Here is a 26485-nt window from a genome sequence, read left to right as displayed (position 1 = left end):
TTTAAAGAATTTCTATCCAGATATAGAAGTGCCATGACTATCAGTACTGTATTCAATTGTTAATTTGCCGTGCTTGTGTATTTTACAGAACATATGATAGCACAAACCTATTGCTTTGTGCTGTGTTAATAAATATGCATATTAATATATACGTTGTTTCAATACTTACATTAATTACAACTAATGTGGCCACTAAGTAATAAACATGTTATCTGCTAACAAAGTGAGTGGCACAAGGTCACATAGAAAAGCCAAATAATTGCATAACTTTAAGACAAAGTTCTTCTACAAAGCAATTGGCTCTCTCTCTCTCTCTCTCTCTCTCTCTCTCTCTCTCTCTCTCTCTCTCTCTCTCTCTCCCCCCCCCCCCCCTGTCTCACTCTCCTGTTTTTTAAACAAATGTTTAACATCATGAAAGCATTTGCATTTAACTAATTTATCTTATTGAGGACAATACACAGTTTCTCACCATTTTGTACAGCATCATCATTAATTAAAATGGAATTAAAAATCATCGTCAAATATAGTAACACTAATAAAATATGATACTAACAAGTAGTACCATTATCAACATCATTTCAGTCTTGCATTGATGACTCAGTATAAAACCAATCACAGTTATTGAAACCAATCACAGTTATTGCAATAATGACACTATCACTGAAAACAAAGTATAAAAATGCATTACTATCAACACGTATCTAGTGAAGGTCGTGAAAATTCTGTCCATAGTTTTTCAAATTCACTAACAAATGGTTGAACAATATTTGTCTGCGAAGTAACAATGACATTGTCCCAGTTGCCACTTATGGCCTGTAATGTCCAATTGAATGAGCCGGTTGCGAGAAGTTCATCATCCACAACGAAAAATTTGTGGTGCATCAAGTATGGAGATTTCTTCATACGAACTGGTATACCTGCACAACAGTTTAAATCAGTTCAATAAAATTTAATGTATGAAACATATAGTAGAGACCAAGATATTAATATCAGTTAGTTCCATTTCATTAATTGGTAAACTCACTCAAACCGGGGCAGGAAATTTATAAAATCATTGCATTTCTGTAATAATATATTTTTCTTACTTTAAGTTATCCTTAAAAGGTGAAGTAATAATGTAACTGTACCAGAAATTGAACCAGGGTCTTCTCACTATTTTACAGACTGTGATACTATTGTCAATTGCAAGACAGTGTGCAAGTGTGGAGCAACTTTGCTATTTTGGACTGCAGGATATTTTTGAAGCTTGAGTTCTGTTGTGGGACCAGGCTTCAGCATCAACACCCTTGCAATAAGGTAGCTGGTGAGAAAGAATAACTGAACACTTGTATGACAATTCTTTCTCAGCATGCCTTTCTCTGAAAAAACAACATATCGCATACGAATGGTGACACTGATACAGAAACTGATCTGTTTTGCTGGCTCAGTCTTCAGCAAATTTTTTGGAAGTAATTTGGTTTTGTTGCAAACATCAGTAGTAAAAATCACAGCAGATATTTTAGTTTCGCTTCAAAACAGCATACTGCAATGAAAATTGCTAATTTCTTGGACAGAACATACAAAAGAACAAGCTGGATATCTGTCAAACGTTCTCAACCTAGTAGTCAGAGATAAATGAGGTGGAATGCTGAATGGCTAGTGTTATCCAAATGCAAATGTACAGATTAACATAAAAATCAACCTAGTACTGGTGACTCAGTTCCAGCACAAGGAACTTTGATGTTCCATAAGAAGGTCCCTAACTTTCAACAAGAATGGGTTGGTAACTGTAAATCTGTCCACTTACATTATGTTTTAGTTCAAACATATGTATATGTATATGTATGGCTGTACTCAGATGGCAAATAATGATAATAAATTAAAAACAACATATTGACATAAACCTAACAGACCCACACGAGACCCAAAAAACTGTGCATATAAAAAATGACCCTCCTGAGGTGGGGGGTGAGGGTGGGGGTTGGTGGAAAGATCTAAATGTTGTGGCATGGAGACGGAGCTATGAAAAATGACCCAACAAAGGAGAGTAAAGAATGACAGGCAAGACAGAAAGGCACAGGTGGCCCTCATTAGAAGTGAAAAAGTTAATAAAACACTGTCACACCTACCAAATCACTGTAACAATCTGGCCCCCCTTGCACGCCGCACGCACGCAAGCACGCACGCACACACGCGCACACGCGCACACACGCAAGCACACAAAGTTGATAAGATTGTGTACTTGGTCAACATTAAAGAGCTCTGCCAAAAGAAGGAGTAATATGGAATTTTCGAATTTTATCCATTTTTGGTCCTCATCTGTCAGTTAGAGGACCAATTGGATGAAAATCAGTGTGGGTTTAGGCCTCTTAGAGGTTGTCAGGACCAGATCTTTAGCTTACGGCAAATAATGGAGAAGTGTTATGAGTGGAACAGGGAATGGTATCTACGCTTTATAGATCTAGAAAAGGCATATGACCGGGTTCCTAGGAGGAAGTTATTGTCTGTTCTACGAGATTATAGAATAGGAGGCAAACTTTTGCAAGCAATTAAAGGTCTTTACATGGATAGTCAGGCAGCAGTTAGAGTTTACGGTAAATTGAGTTCATGGTTCAGAGTAGTTTCAGGAGTAAGACAAGGCTGCAACCTGTCTCCGCTGTTGTTCGTATTATTTATGGATCATATGTTGAAAACAATAGACTGGCTGGGTGAGATTAAGATATGTGAACACAAAATAAGCAGTCTTGCATATGCAAATGACTTCGTGGCGATGGCAGATTCGATTGAAAGTTTGCAAAGCAATATTTCAGAGCTAGATCAGAAATGTAAGGATTATGGTATGAAGATTAGCATCTACGCTCCAGACTGAACGCTGAAAGGCATAATCAGTCTTAAATGATGATGATGATGATGATGATTGGTCCTCATCTTCACCCTCACAGCTGAGTACTTGACCCTGACTACCTAATGAAAAGATGGATAATAACCAAGGAAAAGAAACTGAAAAGCATTTGACCTGGGTAGAACTAGAATCAGCAGGGAATCATATGAAAGGAGGAAAGGCGCAATATGTAGATAATGTTAATAATGGATCACATATTGTCATGATAGAAGCTGAAACTGTATAATATTTTTTAAAATATTTATTGTAGCAATGGCTAACTGCAACTAAGACCATTACAATATATATTATTAAAAATGTTGGCATGGTGTAAGCAGAAATGGTAAGAGCAATTGGAGTTATAGGGAGGCAGTAGCTATACGCTATGACAAAGATAATTGGGAAGGAGATGAAAATACCTCACAATATGAAGAAATGAGTAACTGTCCATGTCTTCAAGAAAGAAAATGAGAGAATTTAAGAAAAGTGCAGGGGTGATTGATATCCCACAGCAAACAAGGTGCTAAGTTGAGAAGGACATACATGAATAGCAGACAGGTTCTGGCCAGAGATCAACAACAGTCGTTACATTTGTGGTAAGGGAGTTCAGAGGAGAAATTATTACGCATATGGGTCCACTTTGTTGATTGCCTTCCTGGGTCTTGAGAAAATGTTTGATAGTGTATGCCACATTAAACTGTGGAGGCTCTGGAGAACAAAGGTACGAAAAAATGGGAACTGACAAGATGAAAGAAATGTACCATGGAAGTAAAAGATGTATTAAAATAGGAAATGGTGCAACAGATCAAGTGAATCAGAAAACACATTTTAAAAAAGAAATTGCAATTTCACCCTTACTTTTTGTGGTTGTCATGCATGACAATGTACAAGGTGGCAGGAGATGGATGGGATAATGATAAATGAATGGCCTTTGCTGATGAACAAATGATCTGGAGACATAAGGAAGGTAAGGTTCAGTAGCAGTTACACTAGATTCTCACTAATCCGGTCATTCCTGACACACATGGGTGCTAGATTTTTGAGTGTCTGAAATTTATTTGATTTATTTATTTTGTTTTTTATTTATTTTGAAAACATATGGGATATTGTGTACTGTACTTTATTAAAACAAAGGATACAGTTTTAAAGCATAGAGGATATAGTTTATTAACCCGGCAGTGCACGCAGTACCATTATCAACATCATTTCAGTCTTGCATTGATGACTCAGTATAAAACCAATCACAGTTATTGAAACCAATCACAGTTATTGCAATAATGACACTATCACTGAAAACAAAGTATAAAAATGCATTACTATCAACACGTATCTAGTGAAGGTCGTGAAAATTCTGTCCATAGTTTTTCAAATTCACTAACAAATGGTTGAACAATATTTGTCTGCGAAGTAACAATGACATTGTCCCAGTTGCCACTTATGGCCTGTAATGTCCAATTGAATGAGCCGGTTGCGAGAAGTTCATCATCCACAACGAAAAATTTGTGGTGCATCAAGTATGGAGATTTCTTCATACGAACTGGTATACCTGCACAACAGTTTAAATCAGTTCAATAAAATTTAATGTATGAAACATATAGTAGAGACCAAGATATTAATATCAGTTAGTTCCATTTCATTAATTGGTAAACTCACTCAAACCGGGGCAGGAAATTTATAAAATCATTGCATTTCTGTAATAATATATTTTTCTTACTTTAAGTTATCCTTAAAAGGTGAAGTAATAATGTAACTGTACCAGAAATTGAACCAGGGTCTTCTCACTATTTTACAGACTGTGATACTATTGTCAATTGCAAGACAGTGTGCAAGTGTGGAGCAACTTTGCTATTTTGGACTGCAGGATATTTTTGAAGCTTGAGTTCTGTTGTGGGACCAGGCTTCAGCATCAACACCCTTGCAATAAGGTAGCTGGTGAGAAAGAATAACTGAACACTTGTATGACAATTCTTTCTCAGCATGCCTTTCTCTGAAAAAACAACATATCGCATACGAATGGTGACACTGATACAGAAACTGATCTGTTTTGCTGGCTCAGTCTTCAGCAAATTTTTTGGAAGTAATTTGGTTTTGTTGCAAACATCAGTAGTAAAAATCACAGCAGATATTTTAGTTTCGCTTCAAAACAGCATACTGCAATGAAAATTGCTAATTTCTTGGACAGAACATACAAAAGAACAAGCTGGATATCTGTCAAACGTTCTCAACCTAGTAGTCAGAGATAAATGAGGTGGAATGCTGAATGGCTAGTGTTATCCAAATGCAAATGTACAGATTAACATAAAAATCAACCTAGTACTGGTGACTCAGTTCCAGCACAAGGAACTTTGATGTTCCATAAGAAGGTCCCTAACTTTCAACAAGAATGGGTTGGTAACTGTAAATCTGTCCACTTACATTATGTTTTAGTTCAAACATATGTATATGTATATGTATGGCTGTACTCAGATGGCAAATAATGATAATAAATTAAAAACAACATATTGACATAAACCTAACAGACCCACACGAGACCCAAAAAACTGTGCATATAAAAAATGACCCTCCTGAGGTGGGGGGTGAGGGTGGGGGTTGGTGGAAAGATCTAAATGTTGTGGCATGGAGACGGAGCTATGAAAAATGACCCAACAAAGGAGAGTAAAGAATGACAGGCAAGACAGAAAGGCACAGGTGGCCCTCATTAGAAGTGAAAAAGTTAATAAAACACTGTCACACCTACCAAATCACTGTAACAATCTGGCCCCCCTTGCACGCCGCACGCACGCAAGCACGCACGCACACACGCGCACACGCGCACACACGCAAGCACACAAAGTTGATAAGATTGTGTACTTGGTCAACATTAAAGAGCTCTGCCAAAAGAAGGAGTAATATGGAATTTTCGAATTTTATCCATTTTTGGTCCTCATCTGTCAGTTAGAGGACCAATTGGATGAAAATCAGTGTGGGTTTAGGCCTCTTAGAGGTTGTCAGGACCAGATCTTTAGCTTACGGCAAATAATGGAGAAGTGTTATGAGTGGAACAGGGAATGGTATCTACGCTTTATAGATCTAGAAAAGGCATATGACCGGGTTCCTAGGAGGAAGTTATTGTCTGTTCTACGAGATTATAGAATAGGAGGCAAACTTTTGCAAGCAATTAAAGGTCTTTACATGGATAGTCAGGCAGCAGTTAGAGTTTACGGTAAATTGAGTTCATGGTTCAGAGTAGTTTCAGGAGTAAGACAAGGCTGCAACCTGTCTCCGCTGTTGTTCGTATTATTTATGGATCATATGTTGAAAACAATAGACTGGCTGGGTGAGATTAAGATATGTGAACACAAAATAAGCAGTCTTGCATATGCAAATGACTTCGTGGCGATGGCAGATTCGATTGAAAGTTTGCAAAGCAATATTTCAGAGCTAGATCAGAAATGTAAGGATTATGGTATGAAGATTAGCATCTACGCTCCAGACTGAACGCTGAAAGGCATAATCAGTCTTAAATGATGATGATGATGATGATGATTGGTCCTCATCTTCACCCTCACAGCTGAGTACTTGACCCTGACTACCTAATGAAAAGATGGATAATAACCAAGGAAAAGAAACTGAAAAGCATTTGACCTGGGTAGAACTAGAATCAGCAGGGAATCATATGAAAGGAGGAAAGGCGCAATATGTAGATAATGTTAATAATGGATCACATATTGTCATGATAGAAGCTGAAACTGTATAATATTTTTTAAAATATTTATTGTAGCAATGGCTAACTGCAACTAAGACCATTACAATATATATTATTAAAAATGTTGGCATGGTGTAAGCAGAAATGGTAAGAGCAATTGGAGTTATAGGGAGGCAGTAGCTATACGCTATGACAAAGATAATTGGGAAGGAGATGAAAATACCTCACAATATGAAGAAATGAGTAACTGTCCATGTCTTCAAGAAAGAAAATGAGAGAATTTAAGAAAAGTGCAGGGGTGATTGATATCCCACAGCAAACAAGGTGCTAAGTTGAGAAGGACATACATGAATAGCAGACAGGTTCTGGCCAGAGATCAACAACAGTCGTTACATTTGTGGTAAGGGAGTTCAGAGGAGAAATTATTACGCATATGGGTCCACTTTGTTGATTGCCTTCCTGGGTCTTGAGAAAATGTTTGATAGTGTATGCCACATTAAACTGTGGAGGCTCTGGAGAACAAAGGTACGAAAAAATGGGAACTGACAAGATGAAAGAAATGTACCATGGAAGTAAAAGATGTATTAAAATAGGAAATGGTGCAACAGATCAAGTGAATCAGAAAACACATTTTAAAAAAGAAATTGCAATTTCACCCTTACTTTTTGTGGTTGTCATGCATGACAATGTACAAGGTGGCAGGAGATGGATGGGATAATGATAAATGAATGGCCTTTGCTGATGAACAAATGATCTGGAGACATAAGGAAGGTAAGGTTCAGTAGCAGTTACACTAGATTCTCACTAATCCGGTCATTCCTGACACACATGGGTGCTAGATTTTTGAGTGTCTGAAATTTATTTGATTTATTTATTTTGTTTTTTATTTATTTTGAAAACATATGGGATATTGTGTACTGTACTTTATTAAAACAAAGGATACAGTTTTAAAGCATAGAGGATATAGTTTATTAACCCGGCAGTGCACGCACCTGGAAACAGGTGGCAGTACATGCAGCTGGTCTCACAGATCCTTGCAGTTTCTATCTTTCTGAATTTGCATTTAGATGTATATTATGGAGGGAAGCGTTATTAAATGAAGTAATATCATTAAAAATCAGTTTAGTAAATATATTTAAGGGATAAATTTAGTATTTTGGTCAAAAATATTTACACAAGTGGAGATACATAAAATTTAGCTTTTATCAAATTAATGCATCTATTCAATCAGATATTTTGCTGATACAGTCTTGGCACACAGTAACAGAATGTTCAAGGCAAATGCATTTCGTGCAGTTCTTATCTATATCTTGTTTTCTGTTTCTGCTTCTGTAGTCCACGCACCGTCCTCGTGAAGTCGCAGTTGATTCCACTTCAGAAATTTTCACACTGCAAAGCTCTCCAATTCTCTCAGTTGTCTTCCTTGGCAATTTTTTGACATTACTCTTTGCTGAAGATGATCATGCAGAAGCGCAAAAGAAAGCTGCCTCAAAAACTCTCTTCTTCTCAGTTGTTCTTTCTGATTTGAGTTGAAAATAATAGCAGCATTTATCGCAGCTGTGTTCATGATGCTATAAAATACAACCATTGGCCATCTTCTTGTGTTTCTGGCTACATTATATGTTGCACTCATTCCATCTACAACATCAACTCCACCCTTAGTATGGTTATAGAAAGTGATAATTTCTGGTTTTTTATAATTCCCTGTATTTTTGTCAATATTTCCATTGTGGTGCATCGTTGACAGTAGTAATACCACTCTATTTCATTTCGGCACATAAGAGACTAAGGTGCAATTTTTCTGAAACCCAAACATAGATGACTTTTCTTGTCAGTTTTCAGTGTTAATAAATCCCCTTGGGACTTATCTCTTGTTCCTCCTCAGGGTACCAACGACAGTCGTCTTCTTCGTAATCAATGTGTTTGAAAAATCATAACTTGTAAAATAATTGTCGCAAGTTATGTTGCAGCCTGTATTCGGGATAGGTTGGCAAAGTCTCTGAACAAGTTCAACTGGTCTGCTGTCCTGTCTGTAAGGGCCTTCAGGCTGTTGCCCAACACATACCTCCGTGTTGAATGTGTAAAACATTCTGGCATCCACTGCTGCAAAAATCTTTACTCCCTACTTGTTTGGCTTATTTGGCACGCACTGTCGGAATCTACATCTTCCACGGAATGCTTCTAGTTTTTCATCAACTATCACGTATTCAGAAACTGTATAAGCCTTCTGAAAGTTTTCAACAATTAGGCTGAACACCTGTCTTATCACTGCCATATGATCCGTTTTCTCCCTTTCCATTCTCGTTTGCTTATCGTTGAATCTGCGGCATCAAAGGAGAAAACGAAATCTGTTTATGCCCATTGCGAGATGAAATATTTCAACTCCTATGCCATCTGTTCGCCACAAATCTTGTAGACTTAGTCGATGGGCACGCATTACACCGGCATAGTACAATAATCCCAAGAAGTCCTTTATTTCAGCTTTATTAGTTTGTTGTGCATCTCTTTCCCTTGAAAAGTTTCCCTGGATACTTTGAATGTACCTATTAGTGCAGTCAACGAGTATGTGTATAATGTTTTCATCAAAAAACAGTTCCCAGCACTGTAGAGGATTTGTAGCACTTTTCCCAGCACCTTTCACACCTGGTAAATGAGTTATGATGTTATAACAACGTGTGCAGGAGTTCTTTGGTGGAGCACGTGAGTTCCATACTGTTCCGTCTTTACCGACAAACACATCACTGTCAGCACATCACATCACTGATTCATCACTCGACATTTTTTGTTCGGTGCCGGAATCACTTTTCCACTCTGGATCCTGGATTTCTTCAAAGTCGATTCCTCCATCTTCAGAATCACCACAGCCACTTTCAGCCATTACTTCTTCGATCAAGTTCCTAATTCTTTCCTCCTAGGCCTCGTACGAATAAGCCATGATGCAGTTACAACACTTACAAAACACTAAAATAAGGTACAAAGCACAAAAAATCTGTTCTACCACTAAACTAACCAGATACCACAAATATGTGCGCGCGTGAATAACCTTGGCGGAGCTAACAACAAACTGACACTAGAGCACGCGGCTGGCCTGTGAGACCCTAGACCTCTTTGTTGTGAGCTAACCAGAAGTGCTATTGTTGAAATACCAGATACACCATACCAAACGACTCCTATTACACTAACTTAAAGGTAATGAGAAGATAGCTTCTTGGAAACAACTTTCAGACATTGCATTAATGTGAAAATATTCTCCTTGGTCTGACAGACCACCTGCGTGTACTGGCGGGTTAAATCTAAAAATACATTAATTTTCAAAGAAAACTTAATCCTTGAGTGTACAATATACTGGACATAATTATACAGTCGTATCACTCACTATGAAACATGTCCCTAATTTTTAACTGTCACAATGATGATACGCGATGTTGGCATGCTTTATCATGCAACTGCTTTACAAGCATTGCATTGGTACTGCATGTAACTGGTTGTTGCGTAATGTACTCCAGGAACACTGCAGCTTCAGCACTAGCAGTTTGAGTAATCTTCATGCTCTCTTTTCCTCTATCCTCTTCTTCATCACTTTCCTCATTACTTTCTAGCACACTTTTGATTGTTTCTTCATCTGTTAAAAGTTTAGTCCATATCACAGTTTTCCTCATCCAGCCAGTTAGTAACATCTTCATCATCAATTTCTTCTCCTCCTAGAAGGTTGTGGAACATGTCAGCGTACAAAGTAATTGATAATTCCGAACTGACTGGCTCATCACTGTCATTCACTACTGAAGCCAACTCAGCATCAATGGATGGCCACAATTTTCTCCAGCTCTTCATTGTGGTAGCGCTCTTCACTTTATCCCATGCTTTGGCTGCTTGGAAAACAACATCACGTATGTTAACTGCTTTTCACGCCTTCAGCATAGTCTCGATAAGAGTCGTTTTCACTTTCGTTCAGCAAGGAGACGAGAAGTGGATGTCAATAATGACATTTAATTAATTCCAGAATTCCCTGGTCCACAGGCTGGATTAGGGCCGTCACACTGGGTGGGAGAAAGAGTGCTTGTATGCCATCGGACTTTAGAGAAACATCTGAAGGATGACTGGGAGCACTGTCAATTATAAGGATAGCTTCCAGTGGAAGCTTGTTCTTTTGCTCTTTTCTCACTGCTGGTAGAAATGTTTCATGGAACCACCAAGACAATATTTGTCATCCATCCACACTTTTTTCTGAATACAATACTGCACTGGTAGAGCATTTATGTCAGTGTGTTGAAAACAATGTGGATGTTGGGATTTTCCAATCACCATAAGCGGTAGTTTATGACTCCCATTTGCATTACAACAAGCCATTAATGTTACGCACCGTTTCTGTTTTTTGTAACCACGAGCTTCCTTCTCATTGTTGGCTACTAATGTTTCTGAAGGAAGCATCTTGTAAAAGAGTCCTGTTTCATCAGCATTACACAGGGCATCAGCATCCTTATTGTTAGCTGAGTGACAATTCGCTCGCAGCAAACAAGTTACTACTGCCAAGTTGTTTGTTAAATGCAGCTGCTTTTTCCTTTATAATCAGGCCACTGACTGGAATTCCTTTACTGCGTTGTTGTATGAACCATCTATAAACAGCTACGTCCAGTTCTTCATTCTCACTCTTTCGCATAACCTTCCGTTTTTCCAACTTACTATCCATTTGTGTTGAGTACTGTCGAATATCATCATCTTTCTTTTTGATGTCATAAATAGTTGCTCGTCCAACACTGAAGTCAGCCAGCAATTTCTTTCTACAAAGAACCTCGATTTAACTTATCTAAAATTTCGAGTTCCTGCTTGAGGTATAGCGTAACATGTTTCCTTTTAGAAGACATGATTCCAAACTGTAAAGAAAGCTGCAATTTCAAATACAGTACATAAAACAACGTTTAAGCAAGCATTTTTGCGCATGATAATTCATTGGGCACGTGTTTTTGGATATGCGCCAGATTACTGAGAGGCTAGAATATTGAGGGCCGGATTAGCAAGAGCATAGTGTACATGCAGAGGTAGAGTTGGTTGGATAATACTGTATGAAATGCGAGGACAAGTGAGTTCTTGAGTGAGACCAGGAAAAGAGAGAGATTGGATTAATGAAGTTAAAGGGACCAAATGACAAGGTCATTAGATGCTCAATCCTTTGTGTGTCAAGATGGGAATAGTCCCCAGAGGGGAAGGACACAAAAGGGAAATCCCAATTAACTCGATTGTGTCCAAGAACGAAGAAAACCAAAAGATAGAAGCAAGCAAATGTGAGAAAGGGGTAAAAGGGCGAAGGCGGAGAGTTGTCCCTCTCAGAAACCAGCTGGAGGCCCAACAGGACACGTTATGTGACCGGAGACACACCTTCTGCACCTGACTGATGCTTCCAGACCCTGCATTACCATAAGAAAACTACCTATAGGGACATGATAAAATGTCTGGAATGGGAGCAACGATGATGAGTATGTCAATCAACAACAGATGTAAAAGAATAATATGAATTAAAAGGGCTGCAATGGCCGACAAGGCTTCATGTACAAACACAAAACCATCTCAGCTACTTCGGTATTATCTGCCAGCAGTGGAGGTAGCATGTTGGTACAATTAAGATTTCACCATAAAGTGGCAAAATTAGGGCAGTCCAGTAGATTGTGGACACTGCGAGACATACTGACAGTGTGGTGGATCCTCATGTCAGAGGATGTGGCTGCGGGTCAGCCAAGTGTGGCCAATGTGAAGCCAAAGGACAGCAGATGCCCTGTGAGAAGCACGAAGGGAAGACTGCCACATTCTCATGGTCCCTCTTTATGGTTCACAGTCTACGTGGAGGAACCAGGGGACACCAATCTGCATTCCTAGCCTCCAACAATTGCTGGCGTAGAGTAGACCAAAGATCTGGTTCCTGCACCCCCTTCTCCAAAGTCTGCGTCCTGGTAGCCAACTGGGGTCATACGTGCCCAAATCAAAACCATAGAACATTAACACAGAGGGGAGTTAAACGACTATACGTCAGTCGCAATTGATAGAATAGAAGACAACTAAAAATAGGCATGTGGAAAATGGGCTAAAAAAGACACCATACAGAAACAGAGCTCCAAAACTAAAAATTAAATGGCCTTCGCCAATTGCTTTGACAGATAAAAAGTAAAACACAGTCAATAGCCCGCACGTCATTTGCTAAAATGGCTGATAAATCTGTTGGCAAACCCAAGCTGGAACGTAAATGGTTAAAAAAGGGGCATTGCAATAGGAAGTGGTGGATAGTTAAAATTTGGGTGAAATATGTACAAAGTGGTGGGGTAGCGCCACTTAGCAGATGATGATGGCTAGAAAGGCAGTGCCCAATACGCAGCCAAGTTAAAATAATCTCCTGGCAGGAGGGCTGAGAGGAGGTTGTCAATGGTGCTGGGTGAGGCATAATAAGCCAAAGCTTATTCCCATGAAGGGAGGACGATTCGCGATGCTAAAGTGACACCACCTCTTGACAGACGGCAATGCAGAGATCATTGGAGGGAATATAGGTACCCACAGGCTGAGGTAAGAGGACTGCAGCCTTCGCAGCAGCATCAGCAGCCTCGTTTCCTGGCCAACCGACATGACCAGGAACCCACAGAAACATGACACTGGCTCCACCAAGACTGAGCAAGTGACAGTTTTCCTCGACCCGCTGCACTAAGGGATGAGCAGTGTACAGCGCACAGAGACTTTGAAGGGCACTGAGTGAGTCTCAGCAGAGGACACAATTGAAAAGGCTGTGCTGCCAGATGTACTCTGTGGCCTGATACAAGGCAAAGAACTCGCCTGTAAATATTGAGCAATGTGCTGGAAGCCGATACGAAAGACACGGTTGCCAATGACGAAAACACACCGGACCCCATGGTCAGTCCGAGAGCCGTCAGTGTATGCAAAGGTACTAATGCGAAATTCCATGCCAAGGTCGTGAAACTGAAGGTGATAGACTGAGGCTGGAGTAGTGTCCTTAGGCACCGAATGAATGCCAAGGTTAACATAGACCGCTTCATGAAGTCAAGGGGGTGCAGCGTTCACATCCACCAGGAAAGCTGCAGGTAGTGTGAAGTTAAGCCACCATAGCAAGTGCCGAAAGCGGACTCCGGGAGGTAACAGAGAAGAGGGAGGAGCCCCATACTGATGATCAAAGGAATCATCAAAGAAGGAGGCATAGGAGGGGTGGCCACGTATGGCAGACAAATGGGATGCATACCTGTTGAGGAGAAAGTCACAGCGGTAGGACAGTGGTAGTTCAGCAGCATCAGCTTATAGACTCTCAACCGGGCTAGTGTAAAAGGCATCAGTGGCCAAACGGATGCCACGATGGTGGATAGTATAGAGATGACATAAAAAGGACAGATGTGCAGATGCACAAACAAAGCACCCACAGTCAAGTTTTGAATGGACATGGGACTGGTACAAACGGAGGAGGGTGGTTCGGTCGGCACCCCAGGAAGTACCGTTGAGGACACGTAGGACAGTGAGGGAAAGCATATGGAGGGCTGCCAGGTAAGATACATGGGAGGACCAAGATAATTTCCTATTGAGCATGGGCCCCAGGAATTTCGTAGTTTCAACAAATGGAAGAGCAACAGGCACAAGATGTAAAGATGGTGGGAGAAACAAAGTGCACCACCAGAAATTCATACAGAGAGTTTTGTCAGTGGAAAAGCGAAAGCCATTGTTGATGCACCTGGAGTAAAGACCATAAGGCAGTGCTGAAGACACTGCTCAGTGAGACAGGTCCATGGAGCCAGAGATGCCTGAGGCGGGGAGGGGGGGGGGGGGGGGGGGCGACAGGCCATTACAGGGTTAATGGTGATTGGTGATAGCAAAGATGACGACGCTCAGGGCGGAATCCTGAGGCACACCATTTTCCTGGATAAAGGTATCTGACAAGGCAGAACCCACATGCACCTTGAAAACTCGGTCATGTAAAAATGCCTGACAAAAACAGGGCAGGCACCAATGGAAGCCCCTTGTGTAAAGGGTACGGAGGATACTAGTTCTCTAGCAGGTGTAGTAGGCCTTCTCCAAATCGAAAAACATGACCACAGTCTGGGATTTGCGCAGAAAACTATTCATGACATGGGTGGACAAAGTAAAGAGATGGTAAACTGCTGAACGCCATGCTCGAAATCCACACTGTGCATTCATTAGTAAATGGCGAGACTTGAGCCACCACACCAGCCGGGCATGAATCATATGTGCCATCATCTTGCAAACACATCTGGTAAAAGAGGTGGGGCGGTAGTTGGAACGAAGGTTTTTGTCCTTATCGGGCTTAGGTATGGGTATGACGGTGGCTTCATGCCAGTATCCAGGAAATGTGTCCTCTGCTCAGATGTGATTGTACGTGTTAATCAGAAAATGCTTGCGCGCAAGAGAAAGGTGCTGCAACTTCTGAATGTGGATAGCGTCTGGACATGGGGCGGAGAATCGTGATGAACTGAAAGCATGTCGTAGCTCCCTCATTGAAAAGGCAGCATTGCAGCACTCAAAATTTGGAGAAGAGAATGGTATCACATGAGCATCCTCCGCTCGCTTCTAATGGAGGAAGGCAGAGTGATAGTGGGAAGAGCTGAAAACTTCCGCAAAATGGCGGACCAAGGTGCTGCAGATAGCAGTAGGGTCCATGATGACGTCGTCAGCTACTGTCAGGCTGGAAATTGGGGAATGGATCTTGGTTCCAGATCACCATTGGAGGTTGGCCCCCACAATGGAGGTAGGTGTGGAACTGTTAAAAGAACTAGTGAATGAAATCCAGCTAGCTCTTTTGCTATCCTGAAGAACGCAACAACACTTTGCACACATCTGTTTATAATAAATGCAGTTTGCCAGTGTAGGGTGGTGGTTAAATACGCGGAAAGCATGTCTCTGAGCGTGAATTGTGTCGCGGCATGCCTCAGTCCACCACGGGACTGGGACAATACGTGGTAAAAAGGAAGTGCGGGGGATGGAATGTTCTGCAGCAATAAGGTTCAAATGGCTCTGAGTGCTATGGGACTCAACATCTGAGGTCATCAGTCCCCTAGAACTTAGAACTACCTAAACCTAACTAACCTAAGGACATCACACACATCCATGCCCAAGGCAGGCTCGAACCTGCGACCGTAGCGGTCGCGCAGTTCCAGACTGAAGCACCTAGAACCGCTCGGCCACACCGGCCAGCTCTGCAGCAGTAACGATAACGTTTGTGAGATATTCTACCTGGTCATCACAACTGGAGAAATTTGTTCTTTGAAGGTAGTCAGGGAGGAGTCAGAAAGGAAAGTTAGTGCTCCAGTGTTAAGGCAGAAGAGGTTAAATTGGTTAAGAAAGTCAGCCAAGAGGGCACCTCTCTGACAGGTCCTGGGAGAATCTCAAAGGAGATGACACGCATTAAAGTCGCCAAGTAGCAAAACTGGGGGAGGTAGCTGCCCAATAAGTTGAAGGAAGGCTGCCCTGGTGACAGTGAATGACAGAGGGACATATATGGTACAGGGGAAAAAGTCAGGTGAGGAAGGAAAAGGCGGACAGCAACAGCTTGGAGATTGGTAGTTAGGGAGATGGGTTGACTATGAATGTCATCCCGTATGAGCAGCATGGCACCCCCACGAGATGGAAAGCCGACTTCAGGGGGAAGGTCAAAATGAATCAGTAAGAAATGTGAAAGCTCACAGTGGTCGTCAGCATACAATTTTGTTTCCTGAATTCAGAGTACAAGGAGATGCTTTGACACTAAAAGCAGCCATAAATCCTCTTTGTAAGACTGAAGGCCGCGAATGCTCCATTGGAGGAGAGTCATGAGGAAGAGATGTAGGGGTGTCACCTCAGCGGCTGCCGACTGACAGCTGGGGAAGAGGTGCTACTACAGGGCACAGGAACAGGAGGATCCTGCTCCATGGGGTCAACAGAAGCATCAGCTTGCTAGTATGGTTGGTCTGTGGAGTCCAATGGTTGTTGGTGCGCACAAACGACACAGAGGCTGGCCGGGCTAAGGTATCACATGGCGATACCATCGAAGAGGATCTTCGAGGTGGTGAAGGAGAAGACCTTTTGCTTTTGGTGGACTTCTTCGAGCCTTTCCGGTCAGATGAAGACTCAGATGTTGTTGGGCTGGAGGGACAGAGGAAGTCTTCACGAGAGTATTCCTTCTGTCCTTTCCGGCCCACTGGTTGTGTAGCTCGTAGCTTCACCCCTTGAGGTGAGAGTTTGAGGGCTAGACAGGGGGATGGGAATGCTACCTTGACACTGGGTGATTTCACAACCTCAGAGCAGAATTGGAGGTAGCTTGTCTGCATGGCCAAGTCCTTCACGGAGCGAGGAGTAACAAGAAGAGAACTATAGGTACCAGACAGGAGAATGCAGTGTTTGTGACTAGCCAGTTACTTGCGAGCGACTGGATAAGACACCTTTTGCTTTACCCAGATCTCTCGAACATCATCAATATACACTGCACAATCCTGAGAGGAGGCAACATGGCCGCCATTGCAGTTGATACACTAGGGAGAAGGAGGTGGACAATCACCCTCATGTGCATCCCTACCACAGGTGACACATTTGGCTGGGCCTCAATAAGACATTCTAGTGTGGTTGACACTGGTAGCAGCGAATTAGGTTCAGTATGTACAGCTGGATGGTGATAATTCCATAGCCTGCTTTGAGCTTGGATGGAAGCACCACCCTATCAAAGGTGAGAAAGAGAGAGCGGGTGGGCACTAAGGAGGAAGCTACCTCTTTTATTACAGATGGATGGCAATGACACCCTGATCAGAGAGGTAGGATTGGATTTCAGACTCGGTTAGACCGTCAAGCAGCCTGGTGTAAATTACACCATGGGAAGAGTTTTAAGTTCTATTATAGGCCTCGACACGAACAGGGTGATCGGGGAGACGCGAGGCAGCAAGCAGTTGTGCTTGAGAATCAGAAGTGGTCTCCAAAAGCAAAGTGCCATTCCATAAACAAGAGTAGGATTTCGCAGGGCACCTTTCTGAATAATAAACGGATTTACCATGGCTAAGGACTGACCGTCTTCAGTATGTGAGACCACGAGGAACCATGGTGCAGGGGGAAGGGTCTTTGAATCATTAGCACCATTATGTTAATGTTTTGTAGACGCTGAGTGGGAAGATGATTGACTCATCACGAGGAAATCCCCCATGATTGCCAGCGTCTCCAATGGCACACTCCTTCCAACTGCGGGGGCCCCTTTCACAAGGGGGTGCACCCACCTTAGGTGATTGTTCACACCTCAGGTCACACCTCCGGAACATGTGACAGAGAGACCTATAGGCAATATGGGAAGTTTACGGCTCAGGCAATCACCCCTTCCTGGGCCTGGCCTGTACCAGGGGGTACGAGCGAACCCTACCTGTCGACCCCGGGCTGGGAATTATGCGTTACCCAGTCACCTGTTACGCATCAGATTCGTGGGCCAGCCTGCAGGAGCGCACAGGGAGGAAGAAGAAAAAAGAGGATCCTCAAACACCAAAATGGAGGAATGAGAGGAGAAGGGAAACAGAGAAAGGAAAAGGGAGTGAAAAACAAAGGTGACACTGTGCTTATGTCAGCGACAGAAAGTGGAACATTCCCAATAATACCCCACACGTTCTCCAACGGAGGGGAAAAAGAATAGCAGAGGATAGACATGCAGCACAGACGGGAAAAAATGCTGCAAAGGCTGGGGCCTCATGGTAGCCACGCAAGAACCCGCCAAAGAGTGGTGAGCCCCTCAGGGGCGGGGGGTCAGCATGTTCGTTCCCTGGTATCTCAATGTGCCCAGGGGTCCATACAAAGATGACCAATCGTCCAGCTTGATAGAGATAATACAGCAGATCCTCGATAGTCATAACCAGTGGGAGTTGAGGGTGGCACTGTTTGACAGCTGTACGACTACTCAGGGAATTCACTATCGATCAAGAACGACTCACCAGTGCAACAAAAAAGGTAGCTGAGGGCTTGAGCAATGGCAACAAATTCTGCAATGAATGCACTACGTCTCTTCAGCAGGGAGCTTAGTTCACTGCATCTTCATACATATAGGCAAAACGGATACATCTGCTGACCACAGAGCCAACAGTGTATACCAAGTATGAGCCTGGAAATGCATCTAGGATGTCCAGAAAAAGTCGGCAGAAAAACGTAGGGTCTATTATGTCTATCAGTCCAAAGGGAAGGTCGAGTCAGATCTGAAGATGTGATACTCACCATGCACGCGCATGTGATTTCTGCTGGGCAAAGAGGCAACAGTGCGGAAAAATGGGGTTCACAGCAGAGACTATATATAAAGACTGCAATCAAGATTTCAGAGCTTGACCTCTGTTGTGGGAAGCAGATCTCCCTTCCAGGAAAAAGGAAGTAGTAGTTCAGATGCTCAGGGGAGCAGAGAATATGTATGCCATAGTTCAGCAGCAGTTGTTGGCGCCTGATCTGTATGGTACGGACGCCAGCCACCATGAGCACCCTGCTCACAGGGCTGATCTGAGAGGCCCCTGGCGCAAGTCAGAATCCGCAATGGTGTATCAAGTCCAGCAACCACAATGCTGAAGGTGATGCTGAGCCATACACCTGGTTGCCATAATCATAATGTGGCAGGATCAGAGCTTTGTAGAGCTGCAAAAGTGTGAAGCAGTCTGCACCCAGATGGTGTTACTGAGACAGCAAAGAGCAGTCCACTTGCTCAAGTTGACAAAAATGGGGAAGCCACATCAACCGGGCACCTAAGACCAAATCCAAAAATGATAAGATTACACCACACTTTTGATAATTGAGGTACAGTTCCGGCTGAGGATGGACCGTAGATGATAAGGTGCATAACACAAGTCTTGGCAGTGGGAAACCAGAAGGCATGGGTGAGAGTCCAGTACTGTGCCTTTTGTATGCCGCCCTGCAGTTGAAGTTCAGCAATACCCATAGTTGAGGAGCAATAGCAGATGCAAAAGTCATCGTCATACAGGGAGGGTGACACTGTTAGACTCCACAGCAACAGCTAGACAATTAACAGAGACTACAAAAAAGGGCACTCTCAATACAGAGCATTGTGGAACCTCACACTCTTGTGCATGGAGGTAGTGTGGGAAGCATCAACATGAAACCGGAAAGTACACTGAGACAAGAAGTTCTGAATAAAAGTTGGGAGTTAGTCCCGGAGCCACCTATTCCTGAAGGGTAACGAGGACATGGTGATGCCATGTGGTGTCACAGGCACTACGCATGTCGAAGAAGACAGCGATGAGATGTTGATGCCAGACAAAAGCTGATCATATAGCAGACTCCAGGCACATCATATTGTCAGCAGTATAATGACCACAGCGTAAACCATCCAGGGACAGAGCCAAAAGACACCAAGACTCAATTACACTAGTAATCCGGCGCACATCTAAAAACACGTCCACAATGAATTATCATGCGCAACAATGACTACTTAAACAATGTTTTAGAGACTGTATTTGAAACTTAGTTTTCTTTATAATTCATAATCATGTCTTCTTAAAGGAAACATGTTATGCTAGACCTCAAGCAAAAACTCGAAATTTTAGATAAGTTAAATCGAGGTTCTTCGCAGAAAGCCATTGCTTCCTAGAGTACATTATGCAACAACCAGATACATGCAGTACCGATGTAATGCTTGTAAAGCGGTTGCATGATAAAGCATGCCGGCCAGTGTGGCCGAGCAGTTCTAGGCACTTCAGTCTGGAACTGAGCGACCGCTACAGTTGCAGGTTCGAATCCTGCCTCGGGCATGGATGTGTGTGATGTCCTTAGGTTAGTTAGGTTTAAGTAGTTCTAAGTTCTAGGGGACTGATGACCTCAGATGTTCCATAGTGCTCAGAGTCATTTGAACCATTTGATAAAGCATGCCACCATTGCGACAGTTAAAAATTAGGGATATGTTTCATAGTGAGTGATACGACTGTATAATTATATACAGTAAACAAACAAAAACTAAGTTTTCTTTGAGAATTTTTGGATTTAATAAAGTATAACCGCTATGTTTCAAAATTGTATCCTTTCCTTTAATAAAGCACACTACACTATATGCCCTATGTTTTCAAAATAAATAAATGAATAAAAAAGTGTTCAGACAGTGAATAATTCAGTACTTTCACTAATCTGGCGCCCATGTGAGACAGGAATCGCCAGATTAGTGAGTGTCTAGTGTACCAACACAGCCGTCAGCTCACTATTTGTTTGAGCAACTTGCAGAAAACATTAGTGAGGCTAATTGGACAATAGCTGCCTATCTCACTGGGGTGTTTACTCAGTTTCAGCACTGGGAAGATCACAGTTTTTCACCAATGAGATGGGGACTCACCTTTGCTCCAGATACAGTTGAAAATGATAAGGATGTGACGTTGGCCGATATGTGTTTGAGCATTTGGTTCTGTATGCGGTCTGAACCTGGAGCTGAAATCAGGGCAAGGGGCTAGCAAACTGAGAAATTCCCACTCAATGAACGGGGCATTACAGGTTTGCAGGTGATGTGAAGTAAATGGTAAAGGAATGTCGCTCTACCTGCAGTTTGAGGAAACGAAATGCTGGGTCATAATTCTGGCACAGAGGCTCAGGCATAATGAAAACAAACTATTCAGCAACAGCATCTGGATCAGTGTAGACATCACAATTCACAGAGATACCAAGTACACCCACAGTGTACTGGTGTCCACAGATGCATTGAATCTTTGCTCAAACATGCGAAGGAGGGGTACTTAGTCCAATGGTAGCAACATATCGCTTCCAGCATTACCGTTTCTGTCATTAGACCTTGTCCCAGACCTCGGCACTGAGCTGTTTAAAGGCAATAACGTGCTCCACCAACAGTTGTCACTTGTGGCATTCAAGAGCCTGCCTGCGATCTCTAATGAACTTGGCGATTTCAGAAGTCCACCAAGGTACTGCACACCTCGTCACTCCAAATTATAATGCAACTCGTCATCAGTCTGTAAAAGGAAATCTTAGTGAAAAATGATACCCTTTGTCACCCTGCTTGCTGCCGGTGAGTTGCGCCCATGATTGAGCAGGGAATAGGCCGTTTTAAGAAGAATAGAACCACATTTCATCTTTGCAATTGCTTCCACTTCTCCAAACCTGTCTTCTAGGTGTACAACAAAGAACAATGGCTTTGTGGTAAAAAAGGAATCCCAGTTCATCCTAGAACAAACCCAGAATTAGCAGATTATTTCTCACCTTTTCTCTGAGCCCAATGTTCCTCACATAGTGTAGCCATAGAAGGTAGCATTTTAGGGTCAGGCCTCTCTGCATCATAATACATCCTAGCTTCAGTAGTGATTGCCAGTGTTGTGTGGCCACTAGCAAAGAAAGTTTAATTCACTTCACTTGTATATTTTCTGCCAGGGTACTACACACTCTGTACAGGGGCTCTTCACACTGGCACCACACAGCCACAGCGACGGTTGCCTGGACAGTAAACCATTGCCCGAATTCCCTGTGCCCCAGCGATGATGGATACATACTCATTGGCTTGCATGGGGAGTTTCCAGCTCAGGCACCAGCAGTGCAATCCCTGCATGGTCAGTGGGCTGCCACCGAGCAGGTACTTTGATGACCCCACCAGCTGCCCCCCTCACAACCTAATGGCTACCATGCTGGGTTTTGGGCGTAGTATTACTGCAAGAAAGAAGGGTGCAAAGAGGGAAAGGCACAGAAGATGGAATACACATTGCACTGGGTGACTTTCCCTGCATGATTTGCACTTCTGTAACATTCAAAAAAGAAGTAGCAAGCCAGACCCAATAAGGGGACCATATAATGAAAAGTTGTAGAATGCTGGAAGGTAAGAAAATGAATGTCCAAAACACAAACCAGATCCAAGCACGTCGTAGGACGTGGTGATGTGTCGGCCAAGTGTGGGCAATGCAAAATGAACAGAACAGTAGATCCTCTGCGAGAAACACAAAGGAAATGGTTGTGGTTACCTTTATGACCTGCAGATTGTTCAGAGAAATCATGTCACGCCAATCCATGTCCCAAGACTCCAACAACTATCAGCACTGAGTCAACCGAAGGTCTGGTTCCGCTACCCCCATCTCCTAAGTTGGCATCCTAATAGCCAACTTGGCCAATCAGTCAGTACGTTCATTCCCTGAGATCGTGAACAGCCACAACCAATGGGTGTTGAGGGTAGCACAGCTCAATAGCCTGAAGACTATGCATGCCAATTAAGAATGTCTCCCAAGTGACAAAATGAAAGTACTGAGAGCTCAAACAATGGCCACCAATTCTGGAGTGAATATACTGCATTCGTTTGGTAGGGAGCGCAGTTCACGGCACCTTGCATTTGATTAGGTGAAACTGGTTCATCTGTTGACCATGGCGCCGTCAGTGTAAACTACTTCCAAACCCAGAAATGCATCGAGGACAGTCAGGAACAGGTAGTGTAAAACCATGTGGTCAACAGTGTCTTTTGGTCCAAAGGACAGGTCGAGTGTGTGGAGCCAGATCCAAAGATGGGATACATGCCATGGGTGCATATGTGATTGCTTCCTGACAAGAGGTGACAATGGGGGGATGTTGGAGTTCAGAGCACACCACTGTAAGCGAATTGCTATCATGACCTCAGTCTGGGATGTTGTTGTGGGAGATAGATCTCCCTACCATGAAAAAGGACATAGTAGTCCTAATGCTCAGAAGAGTAGCAAATGCATTGACAGCTGAGGCAAACACATCCCAGTCAACATTGCTGAAAGCCGATCTGGCTGGATACTCAGACAAGTGATGCTATGGATGGGACAGGATGGTCGGAAAATGATCACTGTCACACAAGTCGTCATGGGCTCTCCAAAGGATGGAGGGGAGAGGACAGGGCTACAAATGAAGAGATCAATGGCTGAATGAGATACATATGCAACACTGAAGTGTGTGGGGGCACTGGCATTCAAGCAACAAAAGCCAAGCTCTGCAAGCAAAGTTTCGATAGCTTTACCATGGCCAGTGGCCGTAGTTCCACCCCATAAAGGGTTGTGGGCATTGAAGTCACTCCCAGATATGAAAGGGTGGTGGGACTTGATGAATCAGTGTAGACAACATGTTCCGAAATACTTCACTGTCAGGACGCAGACACATATTACAGACAGTAAAATCCAGAGGCACCCTCACACGAATAGCCCCAGCCTACAAAGTCATATTGAGTGGTACATTTTCGCTGCAGACAGGACAGAGCCCAGAATGTGTGAAAACCCCGCCCGATGTCCTCTCACAGACAGCTTGGTTCCTCAAATAGTGCCAATAGCCAGGAAGGGTATGGGTTTGCAATGCTAAGAACCAAGTTTCTTGGAGGGCAATGCAGTAAGCTGGAAAACGCGTAAGAGACGTCATAGCTCAAACAGGTGGTGGAGAAACTGCTACAGTTCCACTGGAGAATCATGCTATCAGTATTGAAAACAACGAGGAGGTAGGTCACCTGGTCATGAGGATATGGCATCAGTACACATTAGATCTGAAGCAGGTTGTGTGGGAAGATCCGGTGCCACAGTTGCCACCGAGAACTCCACCAGTCGGAACATGTGGGGCCCACTGGAACTTCCTCCATCTTTTGAGGTCTCCTTTTTGACCTTTTTCTCCTTTGGTGATTATGATGTCCATGTGGACTAGTCTGGTCTAGCTTCAGCAACAGAGGAGGAATGTGAAATGTGAGATCCAGCAACCTGTGGCTCCTTCAGCTGGTATGCAGTTGCAGATCAGTGGAATCCTGAGAAGAGAGTATCCCAAGGGATCCCTCTCAAGTAAGGGGCACAGGAGGAGCGTGTTGCTTCTTCAGGTTGTGGTAGGGGATCGTCATCCCCCGTAGTTGGGGAGTCGACACACCTAAACTGCGTGTGGGGGAAACAGCAGAAGGAGGGCCCCCACATCAGGGGAGTGGGTCTCGTCAAGTGGCCCTGAGGGCCTGGTGTAGAAGGCACCAAGGGCAAGGGTACTGTCTCTAGAGAGGATGACAACATCATAGCTGCAGCTAACATCATCGTTATACATACAGGACGCATATGATCATATTTCTTCTTGGCCTCCAGATGATTGAATAGGTCAAGAGTCTTGTATTCTTGTTACCCCCCTTTCTCTCTCTTGAAGACTGTATCCCAGTGAACAGGAGGAATAATGCTCCCCACAGTTGACACAGATGGGGAGGGGGTGGGGGTGGGGGGCACAAGGAGCATTCATATTTAACTGTCACCCGTAATCTCTACAGACAGGGCTGGTGTTACGATGCAAAGACATGTGCCCGAATCTCGTGCATTTGAAGCACTCAATGGAAAGGAGACATGCGGTTTCACGTCACCTTGATCTTTTCAAGTAATGAGTCACCTTCAAAAGCCGAGATGAAGACCCAGTGTCAACCTAGATGTCCTTTGGTCCCAGTTGGACACGATGGACAAAATGCACACCCTGTCATTCCAAATTTGCATGTAACTCGCCATCAGACCATAAAAGGAGGTTACGGTGGAATGTGATACCCCATTAACATATTAAGGATGTTATCGGGGAGTGGAAGAGGGAGGGAAGGGGGGAGGTGATAATTAAAGGTATGTCACCCAGCTTGACACAGGCCTATGACTGAGCAGAGGATGCCGTTTTAATCAGAACTGAACCACTTTTCATTTTTGAAATCACTGCCACTTCCCAAACCTATCCTTGAGCTGTTCAACAAAAAATAATGGCTTTGTGGCCATAAAGGAATCCTCGTCAGTCCTAGAGCAAACTAAGAATTGTGGAAAGTATTTCTCTCCTTGACTCTTATTCCTACGTTCCTCATACAGAGAACCCAACGAAGGAAATACTGTGGGGTCAAATTTTGTCACATTCTAGTAATTGTTTCCTTCAGCAGAGACTGCTGAGGCCTTGCGGCCACCAGTGAATGAAAGTTTACACCACTTCATTTGTTATTTGCTGGTCATCTGCCTTGGCGCTACCCACTCCAAACGGTTGCTCTCACTAAGGATGCTACCCCGCAACAGCAACAGCAATAGCAATCTGGACAGTTAATTGATGCCTGAAGTCCCCGTGCCCAGGCACAATGGGCACATACACCTTGGCATACATAAGGACTTTCCAGCTCAGGCACCAACAGGGTGATCCCTGTGTGGTCAGGGGACTACCAGAGTGCATGTACCTGATCACCCCCCACCCCTCCCTGCACTTATAGGATGGCTACTGTGTTGGGTTTTAGATGTAACACTCTTGCCAGAAATTGAAGGTGCAAAGGTAGAAAAGCATGGCAGGTGAAATGTTCATCACGCTGGGCATCCTTCCCAGCACTATCCACACAGCTGTAAAATTTGAAGGGGAATAGTAAATCAAACCTAACGATGGGGAATATGTAGTAAATGACAAAAAGTTGAATAAAAGGCCAGAAGATAAAAGAAAGCTAGTGTCACAAATCATAACCCAAACCCAAGCATAGTCGGCAGCTAGGAAACTATCCACTGGAAAGAAAGGAGGAAAAGTGTGGTGTCACCGCCAGACACCACACTTGCTAGGTGGTAGCTTAAATCGGCCGCGGTCCATTTAGTACATGTCGGACCCGCGTGTTGCCACTGTGTGATCACAGACTGAGCGCCACCACAAGGCAGGTCTCGAGATACGGAATAGCACTCGCCCCAGTTGTACGACGACTTTGCTAACGACTACACTGACGAAGCCTTTCTCTCATTTGCCGAGAGACTGTTAGAATAGCTTTCAGCTAAGTCCATGGCTACGACCTAGCAAGGCGCCATTAGCCTTACATAGTTTGAAAGTTATCATATGAAATGTCTCATCAAGAAGGCTGTATTCATCAAAGAATAAAAGATAAGTATTCGAGGAGCTGCATACTTTTCTTATGAGAATTCACTACTTATCCTGTTTCAGAATTCACGCCAGTCTGCCTTAGATAGCGTGCATTTAGGCCGCCTCTATCTACAAGGTGTTGGCACATTAACCAACACATC

The 26485-nt window shown here is 43.3% G+C and overlaps 1 protein-coding gene across 2 annotated transcripts in view; it reads right to left on the bottom strand.

The window, feature by feature from the left end:
• Positions 1-454: 454 nt before the first annotated feature.
• The window catches only part of LOC126475033 (uncharacterized), a 69257-nt gene continuing 43226 nt past the window's right edge, over positions 455-26485 (bottom strand). The window contains exon 3 of one of the 2 annotated variants that reach the window (XM_050102578.1): positions 455-917. In XM_050102578.1, the coding sequence (XP_049958535.1) occupies positions 691-917 (227 nt within the window). In that variant the 3' untranslated portion in view covers positions 455-690. Of the gene's footprint in view, positions 918-4053; positions 4407-26485 lie in introns of those variants that run through there. The other variant, XM_050102577.1, reaches the window with a different exon arrangement.

This window comes from Schistocerca serialis, chromosome 4, assembly GCF_023864345.2.
Source record: "Schistocerca serialis cubense isolate TAMUIC-IGC-003099 chromosome 4, iqSchSeri2.2, whole genome shotgun sequence".
In the NCBI taxonomy this organism is placed as follows: domain Eukaryota; kingdom Metazoa; phylum Arthropoda; class Insecta; order Orthoptera; family Acrididae; genus Schistocerca; species Schistocerca serialis.
Note: the sequence above shows the minus strand (reverse complement) of the source record. Positions and strands in the feature narration are given on the sequence as shown.